A 17,543-nucleotide genomic window follows, 5' to 3' on the forward strand; every position below is an offset into this window, starting at 1 on the left:
ATTGCTTATGTTCTTATGTTGATTTAGTGCAGAGGTTGTGATATCCAGGCTATTGAGATATAAGTGGAGTCTATAGTGATTAGAATATGAAATGATGAGTGGTTTGTTGTGATTCCATACTACTCATGTGTCAACAGAGTACTGTATTTGCTTTCAAAGAGGAGTGAATTTAGTTTCTTCCGGAATTTGAAGTAGTCTGGTTCAGACTTGGTGAATCCTGGGAGATTGTTTCAAATCTTGGTGCCAAGGTAGGTGAATAAAGAATTACATATGCGCTTGAATCTGACTTCTTTGGGGGAGGATAAGGAGTAGTGACTTGAGTTTTCGGATTGATGATGACCAGGAGCTGGTCAGAAAATGTATAAGTGGTTCAGTGGGGTTCCCATATAAGATCAGAACATTATACAGATTTTGAATGTGATGCACACGTTGGTAGGCAACAAGTGGAGACTGCTATAGTAAGATGAGATGGGTTAAATTTCAGTCTTATTGTAGTGTTTTGTATCAGTTGTAGCTTGTGCATGAGGGTTGAGTTTATGGCAGCACAGAAGGAGTTGCAGTAGTCTAGTTGGGATATCAAGCATTTGTGTTAAAGTGGTGATCGTGGAAGGAAGGTCTAATTAGTCATCGTTGTCTCATGCTGTAGAATGCTTTTTTCCAAAGACTGGAGATTTGTGGTTGATAGGATAGAGTGGAGTTGACTCCCAAGATTTTAGAGGTTTTGTTAATGTTTAGAATGGTTCCAGAGCGTAATGTGTTGGTTGTAGATGCTATGAAACCATAGTATATTGGGTTTTGCAGTATTTAGCTTAAACTTATTGAGTGTTGCCAGGAGTGTTCTGATAATATTTATTAAATTCCTGTTATCTGATGGTCTACAGTGCTGTTAAATATATATATTTCTGATAGTGTATCATCTTAATCTGTGAAGTAGTAAGGTAAGATGGCACTCGGCATCCCCCCTCCCCTCTGATGATGTAGGATCTTCTTAAATCCTTCTGCTCTGCACTAGAAGTGAGCAGGGACTACAACCTGCTGCTCATGCTGGCTCTGAACCCTCCTTTTCGTGCTACGTCAGAGGGAGAGTTTGGGGCTGGTGTGAGCAGCGGGTAGGAGCGTATCTGCTTCTGGCTGGCCAAGAATTGAAGGATTTAAGAGGTACCGTGGGGTGCACTTAATAGACTCCCGGTCTCTGGGGGGGGAGAGGGCAGAGGAGAGATGCCAGGAGTTTTCAGTTAGCAGGGCTTGAGGATCGTCCCTCCCCCCCCCCAAAAGCTACATCGCTGCTACTTCTGCTAGGACAGCACCTGAGGTTCTTCTCCCCCTCACCCCTTACCACGCTACTAATGGTAGACCAACTATTAGGTTTCAATTTGCTGTTTCATAAGAACATAAGAATTGCCGCTGCTGGGTCAGACCAGTGGTCCATCATGCCCAGCAGTCCGTTCACGCGGCGGCCCTCTGGTCAAAGACCAGCGCCCTAACTGAGACTAGCCCTACCAGCGCACGCTCTTGTTCAGCAGGAACTTGTCTAACTTTGTCTTGAATCCATGGAGGATGTTTTTCCCTATGACAGACTCCGGAAGAGTTAACCTCATTGATTTAAAAACATTTCTATGTCAAGATGCGTTCGAATCATGATCGTCCATCTAAGGATGTTGTAACAATACTGTAGTCCAGCTTTTCTGGCTGAGCTCAGCCTTCCCTCTCCTTTTCTTCTCTACCGCTCTTTGTTCTTTTCTGTCCAAATATTGTAGTTCTTCCCCGTCTCCTTTCGTTCCAGTTTCTCATTGTCTGTCTGTTGGTATTTTGTTGTGTGCTTCTGATGTTGTTTTGTTGTCCCCTATAAAAAAAAAATATTACGGTAACTTTGTAAAACCGCTTTGATTTCTGATAAGGCGGTATATCAAATTTTAATAAACATGAAACATGGTGTGCGGACTTCATCATAAGGCATATGGGGACAGACTTAAAGATCTCAATCTGTAAACTTGGGAGGAAAGGCGGGAGAGGGGATGCTGCGGATGGGCCATTTGGCCTTTATCTGCCATCATGTTTCTATGTTCCTATAACCATAAAGCTCTATGACCTCACAATTCAGGTGTAAAGAGCCTTAGCCTATAGGAAGAGGAGATGCAAATGTTAAGAGCCTTAGCCAATAGGGAGAGGAGGAGATAGTGGATGGGCCATTTGGCCTTTATCTGCCATCATGTTTCTATAACCATAAAGTTCTATGACCTCACAATGCAGGTGTAAAGAGCCTTAGCCTATAGGAAGAGGAGATGCAAATGTTAAGAGCCTTAGCCAATAGGGAGAGGAGGAGATAGTGAATGCTGTGGATGGGCCATTTGGCCTTTATCTGCCATCATGTTTCTATGTTCCTATAACCATAAAGTTCTGTGACCTCACAATGCAGGTGTAAAGAGCCTTAGCCTATAGGAAGAGGAGATGCAAATGTTAAGAGCCTTAGCCAATAGGGAGAGGAGGAGATAGTGGATGCTGCGGATGGGCCATTTGGCCTTTATCTGCCATCATGTTTCTATATTCCTATAACCATAAAGCTCTATGACCTCACAATGCAGGTGTAAAGAGCCTTAGCCTATAGGAAGAGGAGATGCAAATGTTAAGAGCCTTAGCCAATAGGGAGAGGAGGAGATAGTGGATGCTGTGGATGGGCCATTTGCCTTTATCTGTCATCAAGTTTCTATATTCCTATAACCATAAAGCTCTATGACCTCGCAATGCAGGTGTAAAGAGCCTTAGCCTATAGGAAGAGGAGATGCAAATGTTAAGAGCCTTAGCCAATAGGGAGAGGAGGAGATAGTGGATGCTGCGGATGGGCCATTTGGCCTTTATCTGCCATCATGTTTCTATATTCCTATAACCATAAAGCTCTATGACCTCACAATGCAGGTGTAAAGAGCCTTAGCCTATAGGAAGAGGAGATGCAAATGTTAAGAGCCTTAGCCAATAGGGAGAGGAGGAGATAGTGGATGCTGTGGATGGGCCATTTGCCTTTATCTGTCATCAAGTTTCTATAAGGCTAATGCTGTATGACCTCACAATGCAAGTGTTTAGAGCCTTAGCCATAAGGTTTCTCTGTTTCTATTTTACTACTGTCATGCTGTTAACAAAACTGGAAGTTTTATGTTAAACTCTATCTGCTGTTCACCACCTCGGGTGAATCTCTTCATAAAGGCGGTTAATAAATCCCAATAATTACATACTGTAAATATCATGGTGCTTTATGTGGTGTTTAATTCATATTAGCTGGGTTTCTGTGGTATAGTAAGGGGGGTGAACCCACCCGGGCGCCGTCTTGGTGAGGCACCGGCACCCCTCCACCCCCTGTACCTCTTAAGCAGCATCTCCAACCTGCTACTTGCGCCGACCTCAGCCCTCCTTCTAAAGTAACTTCCTGGTCACAGGACCAGGAAGTGACATCAGAGGGTCGATGCAGGTTAGAGATGTTGCTTGCACCAGTGAAGAATCAGAGGGGAGGCAAAGAAGGGGGGGGGGGGTAGGGCACCTCTTACCCTCACTACGCCATTGCAGGTATACACACTTACTGAGAATAATAATACAGCACACACTCTGGTGTTACGTGGTATGATAGAATAATCACTGCCTTCACACTCTTGGTGGGACTGTTAGTTAGGGCTTCCTTTTGAGGGAGTATTCTGGGGTACTGAGTACCTGGATAAAAATGATCCACGGTCCGAGCTCAGGTTCTGCGCACTCAGTATTGTTTAAATTTGGTTTGGCTCCTGCTTCTCTTATTTCTCACTTTGAAATATTTAAGTCTAATAAGAGCACTCGGAAAAAAATGACTGGTTTGCGTTTCTGACACCAAAAGCTTCTCGTTACAAGAGATTTCTTTTAGGAAAAACATTTGCTTATCAGGCAGGAAAAACCAATACCTGGTGGAGTACTTTGATGCCCCAAGCCCAGTCTTATTATTCGTTCAGAGAGCTGTTGAAACCCTGTAAACGGAGAACTTGTAACCCGATTATTATAGCTCTGTTCTAGGATGTGCTTGTTCGCTGGTTGTACAGACCTCTTGATGTAAACCGCCAATAACTAAGTGGTCTGGCGATATACAAGAATAAAGTTAGGATTATTTTCATGGATTCTGTGGCTGGTTGCAGGGGGCCTGGCTACTGTGGGGTGGGTCCTTCTGTGATCACCCCACTCCTGAAGATTGGCTTGGTAATTGAGTACCAGCACCTTTTGAACATAAGAATTGCCGCTGCTGGGTCAGACCACTGGTCCATCACACCCAGCAGTCCGCTCACACGGTGGCTCTTAGGTCAAAGACCAGTGCTCTAACCAAGATTAGCCTCACCCGTGTACGTTCCAGTTTAGCAGGAACTTGTCCAACTTTGTCTTGAATCCCTGGAGGGTGTTTTCCCCTATAACAGCCTCCGGAAGAGCGTTCCAGTTTTCTACCACTCTCTGGGTGAAGAAGAACTTCCTTACGTTCGTACGGAATCTATCCCCTTTTAACTTTAGAGAATGCCCTCTTGTTCTCCCTACCTTGGAGAGGGTGAACAACCTGTCTTTATCTACTAAGTCTATTCCCTTCATTATCTTGAATGTTTCAATCATGTCCTCTCTCAATCTCCTCTGTTTGAAAAAAAAAAATGCACCGGTGTTGAGACAGTTCACATTCTGGTCTTACCACGCGACCAGAAAAGTCGGTGTAAAGTCGGTGCTCACTTTGATATTACATGTTGAGATCGAATGATTGCTGCCTTCACATTCTTGGTGTTAAGGCACCTGCCGTGTGCATATTTAGGATGCTTTGAGGTGGTGTCACATATTATCCCCCCTCCCCCTCCAGCTTGTAGAGTGTGGTATTTGTACCTGGAGGGCCTGTCTCTGTTAGGGCTATTGTTAGTGAGGTACTGGATAGAGAGCGGATAGCGTCTTGGGCAGGGGGGGCTGTATAACTGGTCCATATCGAGCTGGCCCACATTATGTTTGGGCTGGGCCGTGTGGAATTCCTGGGCATTCAGCTCTCACTGACCTGCCGCTTCCGTTCTGCTCTGCTACAATTTATTGGTTTCATTTTAGAAGTCAGGAACTTATTAAGAGATTTATGCGGGGGAGGAGGAGGAGGGATTGGGCTTCTCATTTCCCTCTGGGTTGGCTCCAGGTGATGGATTTGTTTCAGGGCCTTGTTATGTGAGTGGGAGGGAGCTCTGCTTGGAAGGTGAATGGCAAAGCTGGCTACACATGGACCTGGAAAGTGGCCCAGAGGCCTTTGGGCCTTCTTTTCGACAAGGTCATTCAGATTCTATCTCCGCACCCCCCTCCCCTCAAGGTGGAAGTTGCCTCTCGTCCAGCCATCCATCCGCTGCTTCCTCCTCCTCCTCCTCCTTTTCAAGGGAAGAAGAAGGGAGCATGATGACGAATGCAGATGCCTGGCTGCAGTGGAGCTCCTGTGTGTCCGTCCCCAATCTCGTCCTAAATCAGCAGGCTGTATTATGGGCCACACGAAGCCGGTGCTGCTGGTTCTTGTAATGAAAGTGTCCTCAATAGACAGGTCTGAGTTGCACACACCTGTCCTGAGACACAAAAAAAACCTTTCGGATGTATTGGCAAGGCATTCTGCCATTAAAGTCTTTACCCACCTTGTACAAAACCGTAGTGTGGTTTTTTAGCGCTGGCTGTGGCGGTAACAGTTCTGAGTGTCGGAGCTGTTACCGTCATGGCTGCTGCTAAAAACCCCTCTATGGTTTTGTAACAGAAGGGGGGGGGGGGTTGGGTTAATGAGCATACTAGTTAAAATGTGACTTTGGTTCTCAATGCTTATATGAGCAAATGGCCACAAGAATTCTGAGAGCTACGATGGAAGCAGCAGGTATATTCTGTGCAGGGGCTCCAGTACCGCAGCCCCCTAGCCAGGACAGACAGGGAGAAATTCACGAGTACCTGAATAAATTCTGAGCTTCCCTGGGAGAACAGCATAGAAAACTGAATGAATAAATAGTGTGAGAAGCTTCAGCCTCTGATAACCAGAGTTGGCATTGTGACATCATAATGCCTCATTCCACCAATAAGAGCCAACCTCATCAGTGATGTCACAATGGCTTCATTGTCCTATTCTTGGCTCACTTTACTACATTTTGATTTCTAGAGTGGTTAAAGCTCCAGCCTCAGCACCCTCAGGTTGTGGGTTCAAACCCCCGCTGCTCCTTGTGACCCTGGGCAAGTCACTTAATCCCCCCATTGCCCCAGGTCCATTAGACAGATTGTGAGCCCATCAGAACAGACATAGAAAAATGCTTGAGTACCTGAATAAATTCATGTAAACCGTTCTGAACTCCCCTGGGAGAATGGTATAAAAAACTGAATCAATGAATCTGTGAGGTCTAGGTTAAGGGGCAGGTGCTGTACACCTGAGTTCTCCCTGGCGCGCACGTACATAGCAGGGGGAGATGAGGACGGGTGCTCCCCCCACCCACCCTTACTATGCCAGAGCCTGCGCGGAAGTTTCTCTGATCCGGTTTCTCATTAGAACTTTGCAGGGTCGATTGGTTGTTATGCTTCAGACCAGATCTCCTCTCTGGCTGACCTTGAATCTGAACTAAAAGATTCCTGATTCAATGACTGTCCAAGGAGAATATGGATGGGCAAATACCCAGATAGTCCCTGTCAGAACACAGAACGTGGCAGGCTTATAGAATATGGCGAGCCTCAAAGTGAGCAGAGATGCTACAGATGAACTAAAGAGAGTGTCTGCGAAGACATGACCTTGCAAGACACAAGCTCTTGACTAAGGTCTTGACTTCCAGAGCTGATACAGCTGAAGTTGACAAGTCATTCCAGGCAAGCCATATATGAGAACCCTTTCTTGGCACCTGAAAACTATAGGGCAAGCCTTGAAGGCTAAGGGCAGGTCTGAGAGTGATGTCAGAAGTCCGAAGGGCCTGAAAGACTTCTACCGGCAAAGCTTGCTATGCTGCTGTGATATGGTTTGCCCTCTTCTGCAAGGACAGACGTGCCAAGATATTCAGACCTGAGTCTGTTTTTGAGTTCTTTTGTCTCAGGTCCTATACTTAAACCCATTTGGTTATCCCAAATGGCCCTCAAGGCCCCCAACTACCTCGGCTTTAGAAAACTACTCAAAACCCGCCTCTTCCAAGACCAGGGTCCTAATGCCCCTCCTAACTAAATAACCCTCTCCCCCCTCTACTCCTCTTCCTCACCCCCCCCCTGGCAACTTTGATCAATTTGATATTTTGTCACCCCGCACAATTGATGTAAACCACTTGTAACTCTGTTTAATTGATGTGAACTGCCTAGAACTCTTCGGGGTATGACGGTATACAAAAATAAAGTTATTATTATTAAGTCCACTGGGACATAGAAGTTCTCTACAGCTACTATTTATTTTTAAAACTTATATTCCATTTATACCTAAGCAGATTACAAAAAAAACCCCCAAACAACCCAAACATAATCATAAGATAAAAAAACACACAAAAACCTGTATAAAACACAATAAAACAATATACAGAGAACATGTCCATACAGAGGTGGAGCAGGGGTGGCCAATCACAGCGCTCAAGGGCCACAGCCATTTTTGGTTTTCAAAGATTTCCACAATGAATATGCATGAGATTGATTGATATTTAATGCTCTAGGCCGGTATATCAGACTTTTAATAAACCTGAAATCTGATTGATTTGCATGCACTGCTTCCATCATATACAAATAAGCCTCATGCACATGTGTTCTGGAAATCTTGAAAACCCAATTGGGTGGTGGCCTTTGAGGACTATGGTTGCCCACCTCTGTCCTAGAGATACACATCAGAGACAATCTAGACAAGACAACTAGAAGGTTTCAAGAAGCTTATATACGAGTTAACATAAGGGGAGTTAAGAAGGTTCTGAAGGAGAGAGAAGCGAGGAGAGACATCGAGGAACAGCAGAACGAACACACTTGTAGATCAGCAGTAGGAGCTTGAAATGTATGTGATGGCGGATAGGGAGCCAGTGAAGTGACTTAAGGAGAGGGGTGACGTGAGCGTAGCAAGGTTGGTAGAAGATGAGTCATGCAGCAGAGTTTTGCACAGATTGCAATGCCAACTGGATCCAGATTCGCAGGACAGGGTTGATCCAGTCCCGGGTTTAACTTGTTGCATGCAAGGACTTATAGTACTGATTTTTTTTTACCAAGACTACATAACCCTGCATGCAACAGGGTAAACCCAGGACTGGATCAACTCTGCCCTGTGAATCTGGATCCAGTTGGCAGCCTTAAGCGACATTAATATTCTGTAATGGAAACTGAGCACCCGGAAGGCATTATCACCAAGAAGATGCCCACTTCCCAAATCGCTTCCTTTGTGCTCCGAAGTCTGCCTTTTTTGCAGCCGTTCCTCGCCTGTGGAATTCCCTCCCGGTCATAATTTGTTCTGGTTAAGACGCATCTTTTTGGTTTAGCATTTTCATGAGAGGATCGGTGACTTCAGATCCTGTTTCTTTTTGGCAACTATGGGGTCCTTTTACTAAGGCATGGTAGCCGTTTTTAGCGCATGCAAAATGCTAACGTGTCCATATCCCATGTGTTAGCTCACCTTGTTGTGAACCGCCTAGAACTTTTTTGGTATGGCGGTTTATAAGAGTAAAATTATTATTATTATTAGTAGTAAAAGGACCCCTATTTAAACACGATTTAAACAAACATTGTTTTGTTTTTAGTTTTTGAGATTTATAGATTGCTCGGACTGATTGATTTTTGGCTTTCTCACTTCTTTGCTTTCCTATTTTAAACGGCGTTCCTTTCGTTTCTTGTACACCGTGCTGTTGATAAATCGAAGTGCGGTTCAGACTTTTAAGAAACCTAATAACACTTCACCACTCCTAGCAGCTTTCCAGGACGCTTTCTCCTTTGCTTATCGACCGCCCCCCATGGCCGCAAGGGAAAATATTTCTGACCCCGATTCTTGTGGCTGCAGCCCCACCTGGCTCTGCCGAGGTCAGGAAACGGTGATGCATGGTGGAGTGGCAATCCACCCCCTGGATGTAGGGCAGCGGCTCCATTGTTTCCCCCCAGTGACTTTCTTTTGCACTTAACGCTGACTGACTTTGCCTGTAATTGTTTCAGCTACTCGTTCCCTGTTATTTTCTGCAGCTTCAAAGGCTGCCTAATATTTCAAAGCACTCGCACTCCACGTCTTTGTTCTGTGTGTCTGTCATCTGGCACAACAGAGACGGCCACCCTCAGGGGGAGACTTACTGCAAGAGGCAGACGTAACCCAACTTCTCCACTGTCAAGTTGTCAGGTCCCGCAGCGAGGAGACGGGTGGAGAGAAGGGATGGTGAGGTTGTGAGAAGAAGGGGAAAGGATAAGGGAGCTGATGAGAGAAGGTAGAGGTGGGGAAGAGAGATCTGAAAAAGAGAGGGCAAGTGAAGAGGGCGAAAAAGATCAACCCTCCTGCCCCTCCCCCTCACTCTTTTCAGTGCTTTTCCTTGTTTTCCTAGGGCAGTTGGAAGCCCTCTGGTGATGGAACCCAACAGCATCTGCAGGAAGATGAAGCGTCTGGCCGGAAAGCACGCAGAGCTGTGCCAAACAGAACCGGAGATCGTCAACGAAGTCTCCAAGGGGGCCCGACTCGGGCTGCGGGAGTGCCAGTACCAGTTCAGGTCCCGCAGGTGGAACTGCACCAACCACAACAAGTATTTTGGGAAAATACTACAGCAAGGTAACTCCTGAGAGCCTTGCTCTTGCCTTACCTGCAAAGTGCGGTGAGGAGGCTCCTGATGCTGGGTTCCCACTGAGCTCTGATATAGGGAGGTGCTGGGGGGGGGGGTGACACTTCCAATTTCCTTGCAATGTATGGTCAGCAGATGCCTGAAGACTGTGAGCCTGTCTTACAGACGTCTGAGGGTCACGCTCTTGTCTTACTTGTCATACATGGCGAGGACATGGTTGCAGTTACCTGCTGTAACACGTAAGGAGGGACTGCTTCAGGTCTGTGGTTTTGTAAGTCCAATTCTATATTACGCTAGGTATCAAAATTGCTTTATAATTCCTGGTTCAGGACTCTTCTCCTTCAGATAACTGATATCTTTGCCTTCTAACCCTTGTCCACTTAGCATTTCACCTGATTTGGGGCCTAGCTAGGATGTGAGGAGTACGGTTTAGTAAATCCCACCATAGTTTTGAGAATACAGCTTCTAGCTGTGATAACAACTGATTATGACCCCCCTGATCTCTAAAGGTGCCTAGGCTGTAGCCCAGAGCTGTCCCTCCCCCACTCTATGGCCAAATTGTTAGCCATCAAACATCTACCCCCTTATTACCTGTCCGCCTACTCCAGCAGATGCCTCCTTCCTAGGGTTACCAGATTTCTTCATAAAAGAGGACATGTGGCCCCCCCCAGCCCCATCCTGTTCCGCTGCCAGCCCCGCCCCTCTTGCAAATGTGCGCATGCGTGTGACAGCATGCTCGGAGATCCTCCAGACGCAGCTTAAACCCAGACAAACATCCAGGTTTTGGAAATCCATCCAGGCATCCACCCAGTCCTCTTAGAAGAGGACATGTCGGGGGTTTTCTGGACATCTCCTCTAAGGCTACAAATTGCCCAGATATATTCCCTCCCCAACCCCACCATTTATCGGAATTTGAAAAGATTCACCTCCTTTTGCCCTCCGTTCCATTTAACCTGCACGTGAGCCTTTAACATTCAGAGGAACCTGTGGACTGCAGGGCTTATTGTGACCCATGTTCCTTTACTGTAATATTACCCTGTTTCCCCGAAAATAAGTCTTAGCATGGTTTTTAAAGATGCTCCTAATATAAGCCTAACCCCAAAATAAGCCCTGGTTAACATCGACCCCCGAATGTCCCCGACACTCCCTGACTCCATCCTTGACACTAGTGCTGCCTAATTTGCTGAAAAAATTGGACTCGATACAGCAGCCCCCACCCCTGCTGCTTCAGGAGGCCTCGGAGCAGAAGTATGTCAGTCTCTCAGGGGTATGGGAGGGAGGGATAGGAAAGAGGAAGAATTAAGGTGGAGGAGAGGAAGGGAGAGATGATTGCTGTACATGAAAAAAATAGGACGTCCCCGAAAATAAGCCCTAGTGCGCTTTTTGGACCCATAATTAATATATGACACTGTCCTATTTTCGGGGAAATATGGTAATAACTTGTTCTGTAGGTGACGCAGCTCTTCAATATTATCTTTATTTCATATGTAGAGCTATTAGCTAATACCTTAACTTAACATCAGCCTTCAGAGTTTTTATGGCGGTTTGTTATCAGATTTAGAAAAAGTACTTACAGATGTTTATTGACAAGATTGGTGATACAGGTACAAGATCCTTTATCCACAATTCTAAAAACTAAATTTTTTTCATAACGTTGATACATTACTAATGTGTACAAAAAAGCTCACTTATAGCATCAAACAGGAAATCAGGCGATACTCAAAATAAGGGGGAGCGGCCAAGCTGGCAGCGCTAAGAGCGCTCTCCTCGCTGTGGAAATTTTCCTGCATTAGAGCCCCCTCGCCTGCCCTTAATCAGCGTACATTGGAGCATTACCTGGCAGCGGTTTGCTTTGAAACGGACGATTTGACTCCCGCTGCGAGACCGAGTGGAGAAGGCTCGCTCTGGATGTCCCGCCTCCCTGCCCGGCTGAAGCAGCTGCCCTGGAAGTGGAAGCAAGAGGAGCCGAGGGTGCATCCGATCCAACCACGGAGGAAGGATTCACAGCAGATGAGCTTCTGCCGACGCAGACCACCTTTGGGGAGTTTTCCCCTGCCAGAGAGGATACTTTAGCAGCAATCTTTAAGACGCTCCAGAAGTTGGATGTCGCTATGACGAAGACAGCTGAAGAGGTAAAGGCTCTTGGTGTCAAACTGAACAATACAACTAAACTTCAATGGAAAAATTACAAAATGAAGTCCAATCAATGCAAGTTATAGACTGGAAAATAGAGAATATTGAAAATTATAACCGTCGGTTGAATGTTAGAATTTTGAGCTTCCCTAAGGGCTCCTTTTACGAAGGTGCGCTAGCGTTTTTAGTGCACGCTAGCCGAAAAACTACCGCCTGCTCAAGAGGAGGCGGTAGCGGCTGGCGTGCGCAGCATTTTAGCGCACTTTATTCCGCGCGCTAAGGTCCTAGCGAGCCTTTGTAAAAGGAGCCCTAAGTCTCCAGGGGTTTCTTCCTACAAAATGTTCAAAAAATATATGACAGCAGTTCTGAACTATTCCCCAGAATTTATTCCCCCTTTAAACAAGATTGACTATCTCCCCCCCTTTCTGCAAAAGGTTCCAGGAACTTATGGAAGGGGAAAAGGTACAATCTTCACGGTTGATGTTAAAAATATATCCGCTCTCTTTGAGGAAACCATTTCTTTTTAAGTTCAAACAAGTTTTATCGAATTTTTCCATAACAAAGACACATGTCACAAAGAATTCTGGCTTAAGTTAGGAGCATATATGTCCACTAGTGGTCAAATCTCCTTATTCCAAGTTTATTATAGGATTTGATTAATCGCCTATTCCAGATTCTAAGCGATGTACAGCTAAAAATGACAAAGTTAGGGGAAACATACATGACTAATAAAATTAATATTAAACATATTAAAATATCGTAAAAATACATAATGTAAAATAACATGACTAAACATAACTAACAAGACTGTTTAACATACATGATCAAATAAAGGGAAAGTTGTAGGAAGAAATACAATTCAATATAAAAAAAACAATTAAGGTAAAATAACATTGGGAAAAGGGGAAGAAATTTAATATAAAATATTAAAAACGAAAAGAATTCAGTTAATCACTAAATGCGTCTTTAAAAAGGAAGCCCTTAAGTTTGCTCTTAAATTTGTCAAGAATTCTTTCTTCTCTTAGGTAAATTGGCAGGGCATTTCGAGCTTGGGGAGCCGTAACCGAGAAAATAGAATGACGTCGTGTATTAATAAGAGGGAGATAGGTTCAAATCAAATGCAAGGAAGTTTTTCTTCACCCAAAGGGTCGTGGACACATGGAATGCGCTCCCGGAGGAAGTGATCCGGCAGAGTACGGTACAGGGATTCAAACAGGGATTGGACAGATTCCTGAGGGAAAAGGGGATCGTGGGGTACTGAGGGAGGTGCTGGGGTGTTGCATAAGTATAGACAGCTCACCAGGTCGTGCAGGTGCAAGGCCGGAGGGTTAGGACATTGTTGGGAAGATAGGACTTCGATGAGAAACCTAGGGGGCAAGGGGGCCCCTTCTGGTGATTAAGGCAGGTCATGACCTGTTGGGCCGCCGCGGGGGCGGACTGCTGGGCGGGATGGACCTCTGGTCTGACCTGGCAGAGGCACTGCTTATGTTCTTATGTTCTTAACCAACAGATGTTGTTTTGTTGACCGTAATACTCTCAAAATATTATAGGGAATTAAAATTTTATAAATAAATGCTGGGGTTTTGAAAATTATAGATTTGAGAGTGAGAAACATAATTTATACATGAGTGAACATATGTGCTCTTAACTTGGATAAGCCAGAATTCTTTAATGAGATCATGCTAGCTATGCTGGACGATGAATCTCAGGCGCATATGGCGGTTGGGAATTTCAATCTGACAGAAAATCACAGGTGACACATAAACCTACAAACTCCTGGCACAGTTTGCGTAACACGATTGCACAATTCAAATTGGTCGATGCGTGGAGGAAGCCATTTCTCAAGCAACATTAAGAACAACGTTATCGATAGCCTTCGTTGGACTCATTTATGACGTTCTATTTCAAGTCTTCCAAAAATTTGGGCATAGTTGGGGCTCCTTTTGCAAAGCCACGCTTGGGCCTTAACGCGTGGAATAGCGCACGCTAAATTGCCCCGCGCGCTAGCCGCTACCGCCTCCTTTACTTTTGAGCAGGCGGTAGATTTTCGGCTAGCGCGCGCTAATCCGGTGCGGGCGCTAAAACGCTTAGTGCACCTTCGTAAAAGGAGCCCTTCGATGTAACAAAGATGACTCAGGAAAGAAGGAAACAATTTCTGTCCGTAAGAGAAGAAGTAATATCCCTGGGAGCCTCTTTCCTATTAGCTTACCCTCGTAAGTGCAGTAAACCCCCACGAATTTGCGGTTCACGAATCGCAGACACAGTAATTTGCGGTATTTTCCAACCGCCTCTTCCTTGTACTAAAGTCATGGTTACACCAATCAGGAGCTGCTTTGACACGCTATCTGGCGTGTCAAAGCAGCTCCTGATTGGCGTAGCCTGACTTTAGTAACAGGAAGAGGCGGTCGGCGCATACTCCGAGTGATTTTCTGCACCCGTTGGCGCCCCAGCTGCCCTTTCCTGCCTCTTGACAGGCAAAAAACCGTATTCGCGGTTAATCGAAATGAATTTTGGGGGAGTACTGTATGCCCAAATTAAATGCGTATTTTTTTCTTCCAGACCACTTAAAATCCTTTCTGGAGCTGAAAAAGATAGCCTGAAGCCGACACAGTGAATTATAAGAAAGCAAACTTTAATTTTGTCTTATTGGTTAAGAAATTTCCTTCTCATTTATTCTGACTTTAACTCCCTCCATGTTGTGGTCTAAGGAAGGATAAACAATTATTCCACTTTTCATTTTGTTCAGAATGATAATATGTAAACTTTATTATGCTGTATTTCTTTCACAAGAAGTTTTATTTTCTTATATATTTTGTTGAAAATGCTAAATAGATAATAATAAAAGGAAACCTGGCCCCAAAGTCACCTTACAAAATTTACGCTGATATTACTTCAATTTTTCATCTTACTTTACATTGATGTACCTCTGAGGTGTCACCAGTGGCCACAGCGATTCATATTCATTGCCTGCTGCGGCCTCACAAGCTTTCAACTCTGTTGTGTCCAGCTGGAAAGGAAACAGGAAGTGATGTCATCAGGGCAGGACATGTCAGAGAAAGTCCTGCAGAGCTACAGCAGGCAACAAATATGAATCACTGCAGCCACCGGCAACACCTCCATTCCAAAACCCAAAAAATTCTAGTCTCTGGTCCTGAGCATTTTGGATATAGGATCAAGAACCTATATTCATGACTGTGGTGGAAAGCTTGTGACATACGGTGTGCTAAATGCCAAGTTTGATATTTACCCCTTGATTCTATATATAGGGCCCGATTCTATAAATGTCGCCTAACTTGTATGTTGACAACAACGGAAATACCAACAGAATCCATAGAACACCAAGGGAAAACCAAAAACCAAAAATAGTACTGTGGAAACTAAGTTCTTGATGTAAGAGTTCAATGGACTAGTTCCAGACAAGTTAAAGCCAATCCAAGCAATGGAGTTGGAAATAAAATCGATCCATATAACACACAGCATATATAGCAGCAGATAAAGACCATATGCCAGAGCACCTGGAATAAGTAAACAAGGGCAATTATAGAGCCTATACTCATACCATATACAGTATATATATATAATTCATAGCCTCTATAATTGTCCTTGGAATAAGGGGGTCATAGGGTGAAGGTGAGACAAGACTCAGTCGGAATCTAAGGCAATAGTTCTTTATGGAAAGGTTGGTGAATGCATGGAATGGCCTCCCAGGGTAGATGAAGACCGTATCCGAGATGAAGAAAGAATGGGGCAAGTACAAGGACCAGTGAAGAGATGGTAGAGCTTAGCAGTCATTATCATTGGGAACTGGATAAGGCGTATGGTCTTTATCTGCTGTCATTTTCTGTGGGCCTAATTTTCAAAAGCACTTAATTGATTCGCAGCAATTCCTAAACAGATATGTGCCTTACGGGGAAAATACCGGGGCAGGCGGAGGACGGAGCTTGGCTGTTCCACCTAACTGTGCAGATAGATGGTGATATTCAGCTGCTGTCCAGGTAGATACGTGGTTCATTTTAGTCCAGCAAAAAGGCCAAATATCATCACTATTCATAGAGTCCATGCCGGTCAGTGGTTTCTACATATTCCACTATATGGATAACAGTGGTCAATATACGTAAGGGCTCATTCTCAACAGGTCAGGATGCTACGTACTAAATGTGAATTCTATATCGCCACTTACGCGCATAATCACCATTAGTTATAATCCGCTATAATAAAACCCTTAGCACGCATGCACACTTCAATCTCCGTGCGGCCGTGATCCGTGGCTCCGTGCCCCTGCATGCGCAGTAGGAACCTGCAGCGGTTTCCCCAGCAACGTTCCTGCCCCGAGAGGAAAGATGGCAGTGTCGGATTCGGCGTTACTGCTTCTCGGCCTCCTCCTCCGTCGCTGACGCCTGGCCCCACTAAGTCACTCCCCACGGAGCTATGCGGCCATGGGGCATTTGCTAGGCTGGACCCACGGCCCAGTGCTGCTGGACAGGGGGGAGCAGGGAAGGGGTGCTGCTGGACAGGGGGGAAAGACAGAAAGAAAGACAGACAGACAAACAGGGGGCAGGGAGAGAGACAGAAAGAAAGAAAGAAATGCCTAAGTTTACACATCTATTCTAGCATCCATTAATGTAACGGGTTAAAAAACTAGTTAAACAAAAACATTATAGAAAACTAGTGTAAATCAGCAGTTATACACCTAACCTAGGCGTGAGAATTTACGTCAGCCATTGAGCTGGCATTGGTGACTGGGCCTGAACTGCTGCCCATTATGCGTGTAACTCTTAATTACAATTAATGCAAAATGCAGCGGTCAGACTAATTTTTGGGCTGAGGAACTTTGATCACATGACACCTTACTACCGACAGCTGCGCTGGTTACCGATGGAGGCACGCGTAAAGTTTAAGTCCGCCTGCCTCTGCTTTAAAGTACTACACGGACTAGCCCCTAAATACATAACTGACCTTTTCTCCTTCTCAGCCAACAGACACAAGAGAAGCTCACATTCGAACTTTGTAAACTCAAAAAACACCATCAACATCTTTTCTCACATCAAGCAGCATTATGGGGTAAAGATTTAGATCAATTGCTTTCGCCCGCTACTTATGAGGAATTGAGGAAGCGTCTAAAAACATATCTGTTCCTGAAGTATCTAGACAGCTGACCCATAGAACTCTTTCTCTTCAATAACGGTTCTCTTCCATTCAACCCTATTAAGTTCAATTAATTTGTGCTGGAGTGCTGTGTCCAGTGTTGGTCGCCGTGCCTTGGGAGGGATGTGACGGTGCTTGGGGGGGGTCCAGAGGAGGGTGACGGGAGTGATTGAGGGCGTGGAAAACCTTTTGTACACTGAAAGATTGGAGAGACTGGGGCTCTTCTCCCTGGAAAAGCGGAGACTCAGAGGAGACATGATAGAGACCTACAAGATCATGAAGGCCATAGAGAGAGTAGAGAGGGACAGATTCTTCAAACTTTCAGAACATAAAAGAACAAGAGGGCATTCGGAAAAGTTGAAAGGGGATAGATTCAAAACAAATGCTAGGAAGTTTTTCTTTACCCAGTGTGTGGTGGACACCTGGAATGCGCTTCCAGAGGGCGTAATAGGGCAGAGCACAGTATTGGGGTTCAAGAAAGGATTGGACAATTTCCTGCTGGAAAAAGGGATAGAGAGGTATAGATAGAGGATTACT

The 17,543-nt window shown here is 45.1% G+C and overlaps 1 protein-coding gene across 2 annotated transcripts in view; it reads left to right on the forward strand.

Annotated features, from left to right (window-relative positions):
- Positions 1 to 17,543, forward strand: part of WNT6 (Wnt family member 6) — a 77,372-nt gene that overhangs the window by 34,012 nt on the left and 25,817 nt on the right. Inside the window, exon 2 of one of the 2 annotated variants that reach the window (XM_033947329.1) lies at positions 9,498 to 9,718. In XM_033947329.1, coding sequence (XP_033803220.1) covers positions 9,498 to 9,718 — 221 coding nt within the window. The remainder of the gene's footprint in view (positions 1 to 9,497; positions 9,719 to 17,543) is intronic. The other variant, XM_033947330.1, reaches the window with a different exon arrangement.

Source organism: Geotrypetes seraphini, chromosome 5, assembly GCF_902459505.1.
Source record: "Geotrypetes seraphini chromosome 5, aGeoSer1.1, whole genome shotgun sequence".
NCBI classification, from domain to species: Eukaryota; Metazoa; Chordata; class Amphibia; order Gymnophiona; family Dermophiidae; genus Geotrypetes; species Geotrypetes seraphini.